The 13,653-nt window shown below is 44.6% G+C and overlaps 1 protein-coding gene across 1 annotated transcript in view; it reads left to right on the forward strand.

Moving 5' to 3' along the window:
* LOC124795122 (ionotropic receptor 75a-like) overlaps positions 1-13,653 on the forward strand; it is a 189,783-nt gene that overhangs the window by 167,635 nt on the left and 8,495 nt on the right. The window contains exon 9 of the mRNA XM_047259024.1: positions 11,829-12,023. Coding sequence (XP_047114980.1) covers positions 11,829-12,023 — 195 coding nt within the window. The remainder of the gene's footprint in view (positions 1-11,828; positions 12,024-13,653) is intronic.

Raw genomic sequence — 13,653 nt, forward strand, 5'->3', positions numbered from 1 at the left:
GGTGTGTTTAGCCTGCGGTATTCAGGCCACAGGTTGTTCTCTGATGTTTTGGCGCATGTTATTAGTACCCGACTTGGCCTCACTCGTTCAGCTTACAGTGTATGTGAAGCAGGACGTTTCTTTCAATATTACCGGTGAGCGAACATTGTCCTTCATCTTCGTGATGAGGATGCTATGGTCGCACTAGTATTTCAAGATGACAACAGAGGAATTCGCAGCGTACACGTATACAATTCACGACTGACTAACACTATGGCAGTATATCGCATTTCGAATCGTCTGCTAAATCATCCGATCTCAGCTCCACAGAAAATGCCTTGCGTTATTTGGGTGAAAACTAGAAATCAACATCCCAACCACTTAGAAGCTCCACAGACCGAGCTGGCGCAGTTGTTAGCACAGTGGACCCGCATTCGAGAGGACTGCGGCTCAAAAAGGTTCGGCCGGTTTCCGTCCCCAGAGACAGAGAACAGAGAAGGGATTAGGCCCTTCCTCGAATGTGAAACACATGCTTTTTATTCATCACGGAGATACGGTGCAGTTCTAGAAAATATTGTCTGTGGTTCTGTGATTCTGCTAAACTGCAGACTTAGCAGTGCTGTGCAACAGGAAATATTGTGACTTTAGCAACCGCTGTATGAAATGGATTTGTTTAGTTGTCTGACGGTTGACGGAAATTATGCCGTTTACTTTCGGTACTGTCCTGTCGCCAAGGTGGATGCAACCTTTGCAGAACGTTGCCGAAATAGTGTCTACAATCTTTTCTCAACCGCTGCCTCGCAGAGCGTTTAATGAGCTACAGAAAGGGAGCGTTTCAGAGCCGTAGTGGAGGGATTCAGGCCACAATTCGCAACATTAAATAGACGTGGCTGCAGTACGCCGCCAGAAATTCGTCCCTAATTCGTCTTCAACCTCGCTCTGTTGCACAACTTAGTCATAGCAGTATTTTAGCATTTGTTTAGGAGAGAGGGAAAAACGTGGAATTCATAGGTCGAATAGCTATGATCTTCACGATTTGAAGATGCAGTTTATAGAATTACGAATTCTACAATTCCGTTGATATGGCTGCACGGTACCGTTTCAAACTGGGGAGACGAGGACTATCTCCTAGGCTGTTAAGAGCCGTTTCTACGGGTTGATTTGAGGGTTGTTTGAGGAGGTTCCAAAGCTGGACGTGAGTTACACTTACCCAGACTACACAAAAAAGTAACCTTCAAAATACATATTGTTCCATTTCAGTTTAGCCAGTCAAAGTGAAAAAGTAGGTGACATGCAAATAATGCAATAAATCCATCAACATTATCAGATGTCGAATTTTGTAAGCAAGGAATGTTACAGATGATATCGAAATTGAATATAAGTTTTTTCACATCTATTTCTGTTTTTACAACCAGAGTTTTATTAATCAATGGCATTTTATAGTTATTTTTGTTGTTTGTCAATAACGGTTTTATCAAATGTCTGATGTTTTTTTCGTCTTGCGATTTCTAATGTTCAGGGTCTAACTAACAATTTTGATACACAAATAAAAATATATTAATGAATTTATTGCAGTCTCATTTCCATTTCGTTTCTACGATGGATTTAATCACATTCTGATGCATTTTCAGACAATTAAATCAAAAAGGTAACGTCTATATTTATACTAACAATATAAAAAGATTTTCTTTGCCTGTGCCAAGGAAATATCCTTGCTTTTAGATATCAAAGTTAAATGCTTCCCAAAAAATATTATCAGTTGATAACTGTAGATTGAAAATAAATTGCCGGCCGAAGTGGCCGTGCGGTTAAAGGCGCTGCAGTCTGGAACCGCAAGACCGCTACGGTCGCAGGTTCGAATCCTGCCTCGGGCATGGATGTTTCTGATGTCCTTATGTTAGTTGGGTTTAACTAGTTCTAAGTTCTAGGGGACTGATGACCACAGCAGTTAAGTCCCATAGTGCTCAGAGCCATTTGAACTATTTTTGAAACTAAATTCCCTTTACAGACGTTGAGGGCTAGTAGTGGGGACCAAAACGGTTAAGTTTAGCATAGTAACTCATGACCGGAAACACACAGTTTTCTCGCTGCACGCAAAATACCACAACACACGTTCAGATCTTCCGCATTTTCGGCGCTACTGCCGACCGGAGTGGCCGAGCGGTTCTAGGTGCTTCAGTCTGACACCGCGCGACCGCTACGGTCGCAGGTTCGAATCCTGCCTCGCGCATGGATGTGTGTGATGTCCTTAGGTTAGTTAGGTTTAAGTAGTTCTAAGTTCTAGGGGACTGATGACCTCAGATGTTAAGTCCCATACTGCTCAGAGACATTTGAACCATTTTTTTTTCGGCGCTACTGACTAAGGTATTACGTACGTCGCTCACTGACCACCTGATGTCCCAGGCCATTACAAGTTTTTTTTACATGCCATTAAGTTGAGTTTGTGATTTGCCCAGAGAGGTTTGTAGCTGCTGTAATGTTGTGGTCTTTGTTCATATTGTACTACAGCAGTAATTATTCTCTACAGAACAGACTGCAAGCTGTACTTCATCCAGTAGAAGAGGACATCACGAATACCAGAAACATTACAGGTGGACTGAATGTTGATCAACAAACCGTTTGGTGTGTTCTGTGTGACAGGAACCTACACCCGTACTACCCGAAGAGGGTACAGGGAATGCAGCTACCGCATTTTACATCACGATCCCACTTCTGGTGATGGTTTTTGCACCATTGTGTGGACGTGTCCAATTCCCATGGTGGATCCCTTTCACGAATGAAGCCAAGTTCACAAGGGAAGGTGCTTTCAATGATCACAACAGCTACGTGTAGGCTGATGGAGACTCGCATACAATCTGAACATTGGGGCAGGGTTTCTGGAAGGACGTGTGATGGGGCCATATCTGCCTCCATCACATGTCACGTGTGTCACGTAATTGCGAATCCTTGACGGCGTACAGCACGGGTTCTTGGAAGACGTGCCAATGCATGTGTGTCAAAGCATCGCAAAACCCCGCATGTATGTGAGAGTGAAGTTAACTGAATCAGAACTAACTGTGATGCAGGCACACCCTAAAGACCCAATGTTAGAATAAATTTAAGCAAAAGAATGATTAACGCTGTGAAAGATCGTGGTCCTAGTAGTGAATCATAAGATGGGGAATATCCTTTTAATCACTGAAAAATACTGCATGTCACAAGGGAGCAAAGTACACTCGAATCAAAGACATTACATAAGTTACAATATTAAGTATGGAAGAAGATAACTGAACTATCGGTTGGCAAAGTTAGTTAGTGGGATCGGAATTAGCTCATAATCATATTCCTAAACATCTGTCATTCGAAAATAGTGAAAATTAGAAACATCGTAGTGACTGCACGTAATGATCTTTGTAAAATTACAGGGGATTCTATTGGAACAACTGCCACTGTCGATTACCGAGAGATAAAAGCTCGAATGGTAAATGTACAAGTACTTGTCTGGGGCAGAGATGTAACTCTACCTGAGTATTTAGTAAATGCAATAAGCATAATCTGAACACCGTTTTATATTATTACTTTCGATTTATCGCACCAATTAAACAGACACATTGCTACACACATTTCTGGCAACATCCAACACAGACTACCTGCCTTAACTATACCTAGAACTGCAGTATAAATAACATCTAACAGTCAGAACATTTTACTGGATTCTTAAATGATCACATAATTGAATATATAACTAAAAGCTATAAATTTTTGACACTTTGAACACAGGATACATTATCACAAAATGTGGTGACAGGTTTTATATGAGCAGAATTTTGATAGCAAAACATTTTTAGACAGAAAATCAATGAAATACATTTTGACTCTTTGACACAATAGTAAGAAATTTATATAGACAAAAGTTGTGTAGAAATTTTGTACGTACTTTTAAGTTAAATTCACTGTACTGCAATATGTTATGGGAAGTAGTTTTACATAGAATAATGACAATTTGCAATTTAGTGGTATGTTATTATGTATAATTACGATTTAAGATAGCTGAGCCATTGAAATTATAGAATGGCTACAGTTTACCGTAAATACAAAACGTTACGTAATTCCGGTTTATGTATTGGGTCCTATACTATAGTGGGGGTGGGGGGGGGGGGGGTCAGATTGTATACTAGTCTGTACTATTACAACATACCTCAATTTGTGAAATTTATCTCGACCTGTCTGCACATACATTACATTGATTGTCTGACTGGAGAAACGAAGAAGCCTATGCAACTGAGAATGTGCTGACGAATGTGGGTAAGTGAATATGAACACGACTCTGAAGTTCTAGCTTGCGACTGTCCCAACAAGCCGAAGTTGCAAGTAATGCTCACCGTTATCGGCGATGCGATATGTGGCGGTTGGTGACACAGTGTCTGGCTGCCATCAAGTATGTTGCTAGATCCCCTCTTTCGAGGACTCGAACACCGGACCAACTCTGCAGGCTTCACTTTCAACTGGAACCGTTGACTCCATTAGCAGAGTACCGATGCATTTAGCGCCAAGTCCAGAGACAAATTAGTAATTTTTAGTCAGTAAATAACTTACTGAACCCACATTTCCACCAAGAATCTCGGCAACCAATCCTCTTGAAGTTACAGGGTGTCCCAATCGAACCTCCCTGATTTCAAAGACCTAGGAAAAAGACCACAGTAGATACGACAATGAAAAATGCACCACATTGTGGAGCGTCTCAAAGAATTTATTTATTTATCATCAATACACCTCTACTTGTGAACCATTTGTAGCACGAAGAATATCGAGTCTATATTCAATTACTTGTTAAGTTCTTTGTGACATTTCCTCTGTTATTGTTGCAATCGCATTAATGATACGTTGTCGCAATGTTGGAATATCGTTCACTTTGGTCGCATACACGCGGTCCTTCGCGGCGTAATGTCGGTGAACGTGGTGGCCAGGCAGTGGACCCTGCGCGTCCGATCCAACGATTGGGAAACTTGCTATCCAGGAACTTGCGAACAGCCGTTGACCAATGCGGCGGAGCTCCATCTTGTTGAAAACTGACGTAGGGTTGAAAGTCTTCTATCTGAGGGTACACAAGCTGCTCCAACATGGCCAGATACACTGACTCATTCACTGTTTGTTCCGCAAAGAAGAACGGTCAAACAATCCTGTCGTGCATTAGCCCGCACTAGACGTTTAGTTTAGGGCTATCACGAACATGTTCAATGACAATGTGCTAATTTTTCGAACCCCAAATCCGAACCCTTCCTGATAGATGAAAGGTTGCTTCATCTTTTCATCAATACGCTGCAGCATACCCGCAACAAATTGTTAAGGCATGGTTTGTCGTTCAGCGTGAGATGTAGCAGAATTTGCCCTTTGAAAGCACACTTACGAAGACGCTGGTGAACTACACGATGCAATGTTGATCGCGGTACATCAAGTTGCCTAGATGCTTCACGAATTGACTTACGGGGCTTCTGAGAAACTTTTGTCTGGTGTCCTCCACTATCTCTTCTGAAACTCCGCAATGTGCACGGCCAGAATGTTTCAGAACACTTCTTGTTGCCAGAAACTTCCTGTACCATTCCTTAATTGTTTTCAACATCAGATGAATCACATTCCTGCACATGACGATAATTTATTTGTACAGTAATCGGCGATTTTATTTTTGCAAACCACCCTAATGCTTGCGCGCCGCTGTGGAGTCGCCATTTTCACTTCATGCGACCATGCTCCACTCTTTCGACGATACTTGGCGCTTCTCACGCGGGAATATAAAGTCTTTGAGATGCTCTACAATGTGGTGCATTTTTGATTGTCGTATCTACTGTGGTTTTTCTCTCCCGGGTCCTTGAAATCAGGGAGGTTTGAGTGGGACACCCTGTATATCGCACGACCAGTAAATTGTTTCCTGGTAACACAATCTTCTTCCAGCAGAGGGAAAACGTTTAGAACTGTTAGTCTCGATTTCTGTCCCACTTTACTAAAAATCTTCGTGCTGCATGTTATGTCCTCTTGACGTCGCATCAATTTTACCAGTCGGTGCCCTCTCAAGCACCAGGTAGCTTCGCATCACAGCCCACGGGAAAAGCTAAAACACAGTGCTCGAATCTATCCGCCATCTCTCCAGTTTCTTCCAAATCTATCACAAGTCAGAGCTGTTTAGCTGCATTTTTTATTTGGACAGCTAGGAGATGTTTGTCAGCTAAGTGCATTTTTTTTAGCATGGATCGAATACCTACTTCTTGCCAACAGAGATCCGCCATCCGCAACGAATACTTTCAGTATAATTGGCTGGGTGCCAGTATGGCGTTAGCCGAGGCGACTTTCCCGAAGGCAACATGAGGCCAGAGTCAATCTGTCCGTGTCCCGCTAGCTGTTCAGGAAAGACCGTGTATCGTCGCCCCACAAGGGTTCTCTGTTGGTATGCTACTTGCAGCTCTTCTATTCTGTATCCTCAGCGCTTCTCAATTCTAAATCTCACACAGAAAAATGGCTCAAATGGCTCTAAGCACTATGGGACTTAACATCTGAGGTCATCAGACCCCTAGACGTAGAACTACTTAAACCTGACTAACCTAAGGACATCACACACATCCATGCCAGAGGCAGGATTCGAACCGTAGGAGCAGCGCGGTTCCGGACTGAAGGGTCTAGAACCGCTCGGCCACAGCGGCCGTCTCTCTCACAGAAAAGGAATTGAAATAGCCAGCACCACGTTAAATTATGTTCAGAAAATAAATATACCAGATTTTTGTATATCTTTTAGAGAAAGTTCATTTGAGAAAAAATTACACGATGTTGTTGGTACACTTGCCTACTTTTCCACGTAATCGCCGTCCCGCTCAGCGCATGTGGTGAGCCGTGCAACAAGCTTCTTTCCAACTTCAGATCCTCTTTCCGCACCTGCTCGTCGTTTGAAAATTTACATCCACTTACGTGTGCATTCAGGGAAGTGAAAAGATGATAATCTGAAGGCGCCAAGTCAGGGGAACACTGTGGTGGTTCAAAACATTCCATCCAGATAAGTCTATGAGCACCTTGATGGCTGAGGCTATGTGAGGCTATGTTGTGCAAAACTCCTTTCGTCAGAAATTCACTCCGTTCCTTTTGAAAGCTCTTTTTGGGCTTTTTCAGGGACTCACAATGTCTTTGTGCACTGATAATCACCCCTAAGGCAGAAATTAGAACAAAATGATAACTTTTCGGCCCCAAAACCCTGACGCCAGGATTTTTTGCCCGAAATTGTGATTCTGGAATCTTTCGCAGATGGAGAGTTGGTGTGACGCCACTGTGACGACTGTCTTTTTTTATCAGGCGTGTAATGAGCCACCTATGTGACATCTGCAGTCACAATAGAACTCTAGAAAACCCTCACGTTCCACTTCAAGTCGCTCAAGAAACTCGCGGGCTTCACTGGTCCAGTTTTGCTTCTGGTGCTCTGTCAGCTGTTTTGGGACCCATCTTGCGAACAGTTTCCGGTATTCTAGAGTTTCTGCGAGTGACTCGTATACCATAGTTCTGGAGAGTTGTCGAAACATCGCAGATATTTCATCCGCTGTCAATCAGCGGTCTTCACGAACAGTTCTGTCGATTTTTCGCGCCAACTCATCACTCAGAATGGGAGGTCTTCTACTCCTTTGATCGCCATGAACATTTGTTCTGCCTCCACTAAAATGCCTACACCACTTAAACGCACTCGTTAAAAGACTACTTAACGTACAATTCGTTCCGTTCGTAACACCTTCGCCGTAAATCATTTTGACTCCTGAAAACATTTCGGGAGGTGTTATTCCTTCCGCTACTGGGACGTGGATCGCAGCACATGGTTCGCAATGGTCATGGGATCTCCTCTGCCATTTGTATTATGAGACACTATGTAGCTTAGCTCATTTAAAAAAATGGTTCAAATGGCTATAAGCACTATGGGACTTAACATCTGAGGTCATCAGTCCCCTACACTTAGAACTACTTAAATCTAACTAACCTAAGGACAACACACACATCCATGCCCGAAGCAGGATTCGAACCTGCGACCGTAGCAGCAGCGCGGTTCCGGACTGAAACCCCTAGAACCGCTCGGTCACAACGGCCGGTTAGCTCATTTACGTTCGAACTATTTTATCAAACGTGGATGAAAAGAGACGAGCCGAATGACTCATCGGCTTACAACACGTCGGTAAGTACGATGACACAGTACCTTATTTTTCACATTCTGTCGGGGATCAGCTATATCAACGATTTTGGTGACAGTAAGTGTTGCCCTGATTGCTTGACCTGTATGTACTCCTGACTTGAATGCGCTAGACTGCTACCTGTAGGGTCACATGAAGTGCTTTATTTACGAGACCTCTGTGGATTCTGAGGAACACCTACTGGTGCAGGGTTGTGGCTGTGGTGGACGCTGGATCAGAGATTGGTGATCATGTGTACCGGAATATAAAACGGAAATACCGTATTTGTGTTTACATTGGTGCTCGCCACATCGAGCACTGCTGGTAAGTGGACGCAGATAACAAGCAGCAGGAGTATGTTGTAGTATTTTTCTTATAGCAGGAAAGCAGTATGTTTCTGGACATGAGCTCCTGCACTAAATTTAACCGTTTTGGTACCCAATACATGTTATTTAAGTCTGTAAAGGGAATTTGGTTACGCCCTGCATAAATCCTTTGAAATACATTGACAGAAAATAAGATCCCAATACCAAGAAACAATTAATGGAATAACAAAGTTTCGGTAATACATTTGTCTACGTAACATATTTAAGTTTTTAACTTTGCAAGTTCACAGATTAATATAAGCGCGACGAAAGCCATTGCAAAAGTTAATTGCTAGTCCATCAATAACCGGTGTAACCGCCAGAACATTGGATGTAAGCATGGAAAGCTGCATGTGTTGTTCGTGCAGGTGTCGGATGCCAATTTGTGGGATGCACTTGGTCAGTACAGAGACGGTTAATGCTGGTTGGGGATGGTACTGCAGGTGCTCAAATGACTCTCAGCACTATGGGACTTAACATCTGAGGTCATCAGTCCCCTAGAACTTAGAACTACTTAAACCTAACGAACCTAAGGACATCATACACATCCATGCCTGAGGCAGGATTCGAACCTGCGACCGTAGCAGTCGCGCTGTGCCGGATTGAAGCGCCTGGAACCGCTCGGCCACAGCTGCCGGCACTGGAAATGCCATCCGATAACGTCCCATACGTGCTCGACTGGGTGATGGAGCAAGTCAAGGCAACATGTCGACGTTCTGTAGAGCATGTTCTGTTACAACAGGGGTATGTGGGTGAGAGTTATCCCGTTAGAAAACACACCCTGGAATACTGTTCATGAATGGCAGAAAAACAAGTAGAATCTCCTGACCGACGAACAAATTTGCAGTCAGGGTACGTGGAATACCCACGAGAGTGCTCCTGCTGTCATACGAAATGGCACTGCAGACCATAACTCTTGGTGTAGGTCCAGTGTGTCTAGTACTCAGATTTGTTGCAGGCGCTCACCTGGCGTCGTTCTAACCAACACAGGGTCATCGCTGACTCGGAGGCAGAACCAGCTTTTATCTGAAAACACAACAGACGTCCACCCTGCTCTCCGGTCGTTTGAGGTTAGTGGAATGCACATTACATGGCATCAGGCTCGGACCTGTCCTCGAAGTAATCGATTTGTAACAGTTCGTTGTGTCACTGTGGTGTCAGCTGCTGCTAGAATCGCTGTTGCATAGCCGTACGCCGAACACGATGGTCTCCCTTCTCGGTAGTACCATCTGGAACCAGGTCTCTTTGCGACACTATCTTCCCATGACGGCCGCCGCCAGCAGTACAGCGGCTATATTCCTACAAAGTCTTTTTACAATATCACGGAACGAACATCCAGCTTCTCGTAGCCTTGTTACACGAACTTGTTCAAACTCAGTGAGGCGTCGATAATGGCGTCTTCGTCACCTTAAAGGTATTCTTCACTAACATCAACTCAGTTCCCCAAATCTCAAAGGTAACTGAAGCTCAGAACCATTAGAACTCGTTTTTAAAGCAACCTAATTTACCTCCTCATTCCGGCACTACTAACGACACACTGATGTGACTGGCCCGAAATTTGAACAGACGTCATCTTTCAGACGTACACTACTGGCCATTAAAATTGCTACACCACGAATATGAAGTGCTACAGACGCGAAACTTAACCGACAGGAAGAACATGCTGTGATATGCAAATGATTAGCTTTTCAGAGCATTCACACAAGGTTGGCGCCGGTGGCGACACCTACAACGTGCTGACATGAGGAAAGTTTCCAGCCGATTTCTCATACACAAACAGCAGTTGACCGGCGTTGCCTGGTGAAACGTTGTTGTGATGCCTCGTGTAAGGAGGAGAAATGGTACCATCACGTTTCCGATTTTGATAAAGGTCGGATTGTAGCCTATCGCGATTGCGGTTTACCGTATCGCGACATTGCTGCTCGCGTTGGTCGAGATCCAATGACTGTTAGCGGAATATGGAATCGGTGGGTTCTGGTGGGTAATACGGAACGCCGTGCTGGATCCCAACGGCCTCGTATCACTAGCAGTAGAGATGACAGGGATCTTATCCGCATGGCTGTAACGGATCGTGCAGCCTTGTCTCGATCCCTGAGTCAACAGATGAGGACGTTTGCAAGATAACAACCATCTGCACGAACAGTTCTACGACGTTTCCAGCAGCATGGACTATCAGCTCGGAGACCATGGCTGCGGTTATCCTTGACGCTGCATCACAGACAGGAGCGCCTGCGATGGTCTACTCAACGACGAACCTGGATGCGCGAATGGCAAAACGTCATTTTTTCGGATGAATCCAGGTTCTGTTTACTGCATCATGATGGTCACATCCGTGTTTGGCGACATCGCGGTAAACGCAAATTGCAAGCGTTTATTCGTCATCGCCATACTGGCGTATCACCCGGCGTGATGGTATGGGGTGCCATTGGTAACACGTCTCGGTCACCTCTTGTTCGCATTGCCGACACTTTGAACAGTGGACGTTACGTTTCAGATGTGTTACGACCCGTGGCTCTACCCTTCATTCGATCCCTGCGGAACCCTACATTTCGGCAGGATAATGCACGACCGTACGTTGCACGTCCTGTACGGGTCTTTCTGGATACAGAAAATGTTCAACTGCTGCCCTGGCCAGGACACTGTCTAGATCTCTCACCAATTGAAAACATCTGGTCAATGGTGGGCGAGCAACTGGCTCGTCAAAATACGCCAGTCATTACTCTTGATGAACTGTGGTATCGTGTTGAAGCTGCATGGGCAGCTGTACCTGTACACGCCATCGAAGCTCTGTTTGACTCAATGCCCAGGCGTATCAAGGCCGTTATTACAGCCAGAGGTGATTGTTCTGGGTACTGATTTCACAGATCTATGCACCCAAATTGCATGACAATGTAATCACATGTCAGTTGTAGTATAATATATTTGTCCAATGAATACCCGTTTATCATCTGCATTTCTTCTTGGTGTAGCAGTTTTAATGGCCAGTAGTGTAGAAACACGCCTGCCAACTTTCGTTTGGCTCGCATTACTCCTACTTGGTGATGGGATTTTTTTTTCCGTCAGTGTACAACTAGATTTGTGTACATCCCATAAAATTTTATGCTTGGGTCACTAAACATTCCAAAACTCACACAGTGAGTTGTATCAAATATGGCAATATTAGAACGTTGCTCCCTGATGGACAAATTGCTCCGGAAGCCCATGCGCTGGGACGTGATTAATTTTTTGCCAAGTTTCTTATGCGAGGTTAGAGTTCATTTCATGAGCGCATAGCCGCAATGTAGGTGTCGGTGAAGAGCGAGTGTCTGTGATGCAGGCTGCGCAAGCTGCTGGAGAGGGGCCACATCAGCCGCACGCGGAGCCTGTGGCACGCGCAGCCGCCCGCCTGCCTGCGAGAGTCGGAGTTCGCCACGGTGGAGCTGGTCACGCTCGCCCCCGCCTTCATGCTGCTGGCCGCCGCCGTACTCCTCGCCACTCTGCTCCTCGTGTTGGAACTGCGCAATGCCGCCAGGTACCTGCAGCCACAGCTCTGCTGGCGTCAGTGGCATCACTAGCGTGTGCCAGTTGCTCAGGTGCTCCCTACCCTGTTCCCGTGGGGGTAAAATTTGGTCACACACTAAGGAAATGTGGGGAGTAGAATGGTGGAGAAGGATTGGGGTGGACTAAAAATTGAATGGGGCGGAGTTATATGTAACAAAGTAAAACGGAGACTCAGAGGACTTTCTTGAACAGCACTTCCAAAAGACCCATCATTTTGATTTGCAGCTCCTTGTATTGGCCGTGTTTGCAGTTAAAATTGTTGGATGCGAGGTTCGCCAGTTATGCAAAACACCGTTTTTCTCAGTACCCAAACATGTTTCGGCACCATTGTGCCATCATCAGTGGGTTTTTGTTTTTATTAATTCTGCAATGTGAACATTTTTGTTAAATGATTATAAAATCATGTGCATTTTTAGTTCAAACAACAGATCGTTTCTTTTTGTAAATACCTTTACATTTGGTGTGCATGAATTTTCTGGATCACATGTGTGTTAATTACTGCAGGTTGCTTGTTCTCTGCCACCAAACGATATTGATGAGAAAGTTTTTTGCTGGGAGTCAACCTATATTCTAGAATGTAATTTAGTTTGTCGCGATGTTTTCGCTCCTATATTCGTTTTTACTTACGTTTTCGTGTGGCAAGCAGTTCCATTCTCCGCATCATGACGGACCTCACATCCAACAACTTCCAAAAGACCTTCTCTCTCTCTGGTACGGAATGATTTTTTTTTTCAGCTGCTAAATGGAATCACTCTCGTTCTGTACCAAGTTAGCCAATGCAACGAATGTGTAAAGAGTATAAAGTGCACTTGCTTTGACGTATCAATCCATCACTAGTGAATGACACGGGAGAGACAGGGATTTAGAAAGTGAACCTTGATGGTTTTTCTACTTGTACACTGAGCCGCCAAAGAAAACGGTATAGGCATGCGAAGTCAAATAAAGAGATATGCAAACAGGCAGAATACGCCGCTGCTGTCGGCAACGTCTGTATAAGACAACAAGTGTCTGACTCCGTTGTTAGATCGGTTACTGCTGCTACAATGGCAGGTTATCAAGGTTTAAGTGAGTTTGAACGTGGTACAGTCGGCGCACGAGAGATGGGACACAGCATCCCTGAGATAGCGATGAAGTAGGGATTTTCCCTAACTAGCATTTCACAAGTGTACCGTGAATATCAGGAATCCGGTGAAACATCAAATCTACGACATCGCTGAGGCCGGAAAACGATCGTGCAAGAATGCGATCAACGACGACTGAAGAGAGACGTTCAACGTGACAGATTTCAGCGCTTGGCCATCGACAACTGTCAGTGTGCGAACCATTCAATGAAACATTATCTATATGGGCTTTCGGAGCCGAAGGCCCACTCATATACCCTTGAAGACTGCACGACACAAAACTTAACGCCTCGCCTGGGCCCTTCAACGCTAACACTGGACTGTTGATGACAGGAAACATGTTGCCTGGCCGGACGACTGTCGTTTGAAATTGTATCGAGCGGATGGACGTGTGCGGGTATGGAGACAACCTTATGAATTCATGAACCCTTCATGTGAGCAGAGGACTGTTCAAGCTGGTGGAGGCTCTGTAATGGTGTG

The sequence above is a fragment of the Schistocerca piceifrons genome, chromosome 1, assembly GCF_021461385.2.
Source record: "Schistocerca piceifrons isolate TAMUIC-IGC-003096 chromosome 1, iqSchPice1.1, whole genome shotgun sequence".
In the NCBI taxonomy this organism is placed as follows: domain Eukaryota; kingdom Metazoa; phylum Arthropoda; class Insecta; order Orthoptera; family Acrididae; genus Schistocerca; species Schistocerca piceifrons.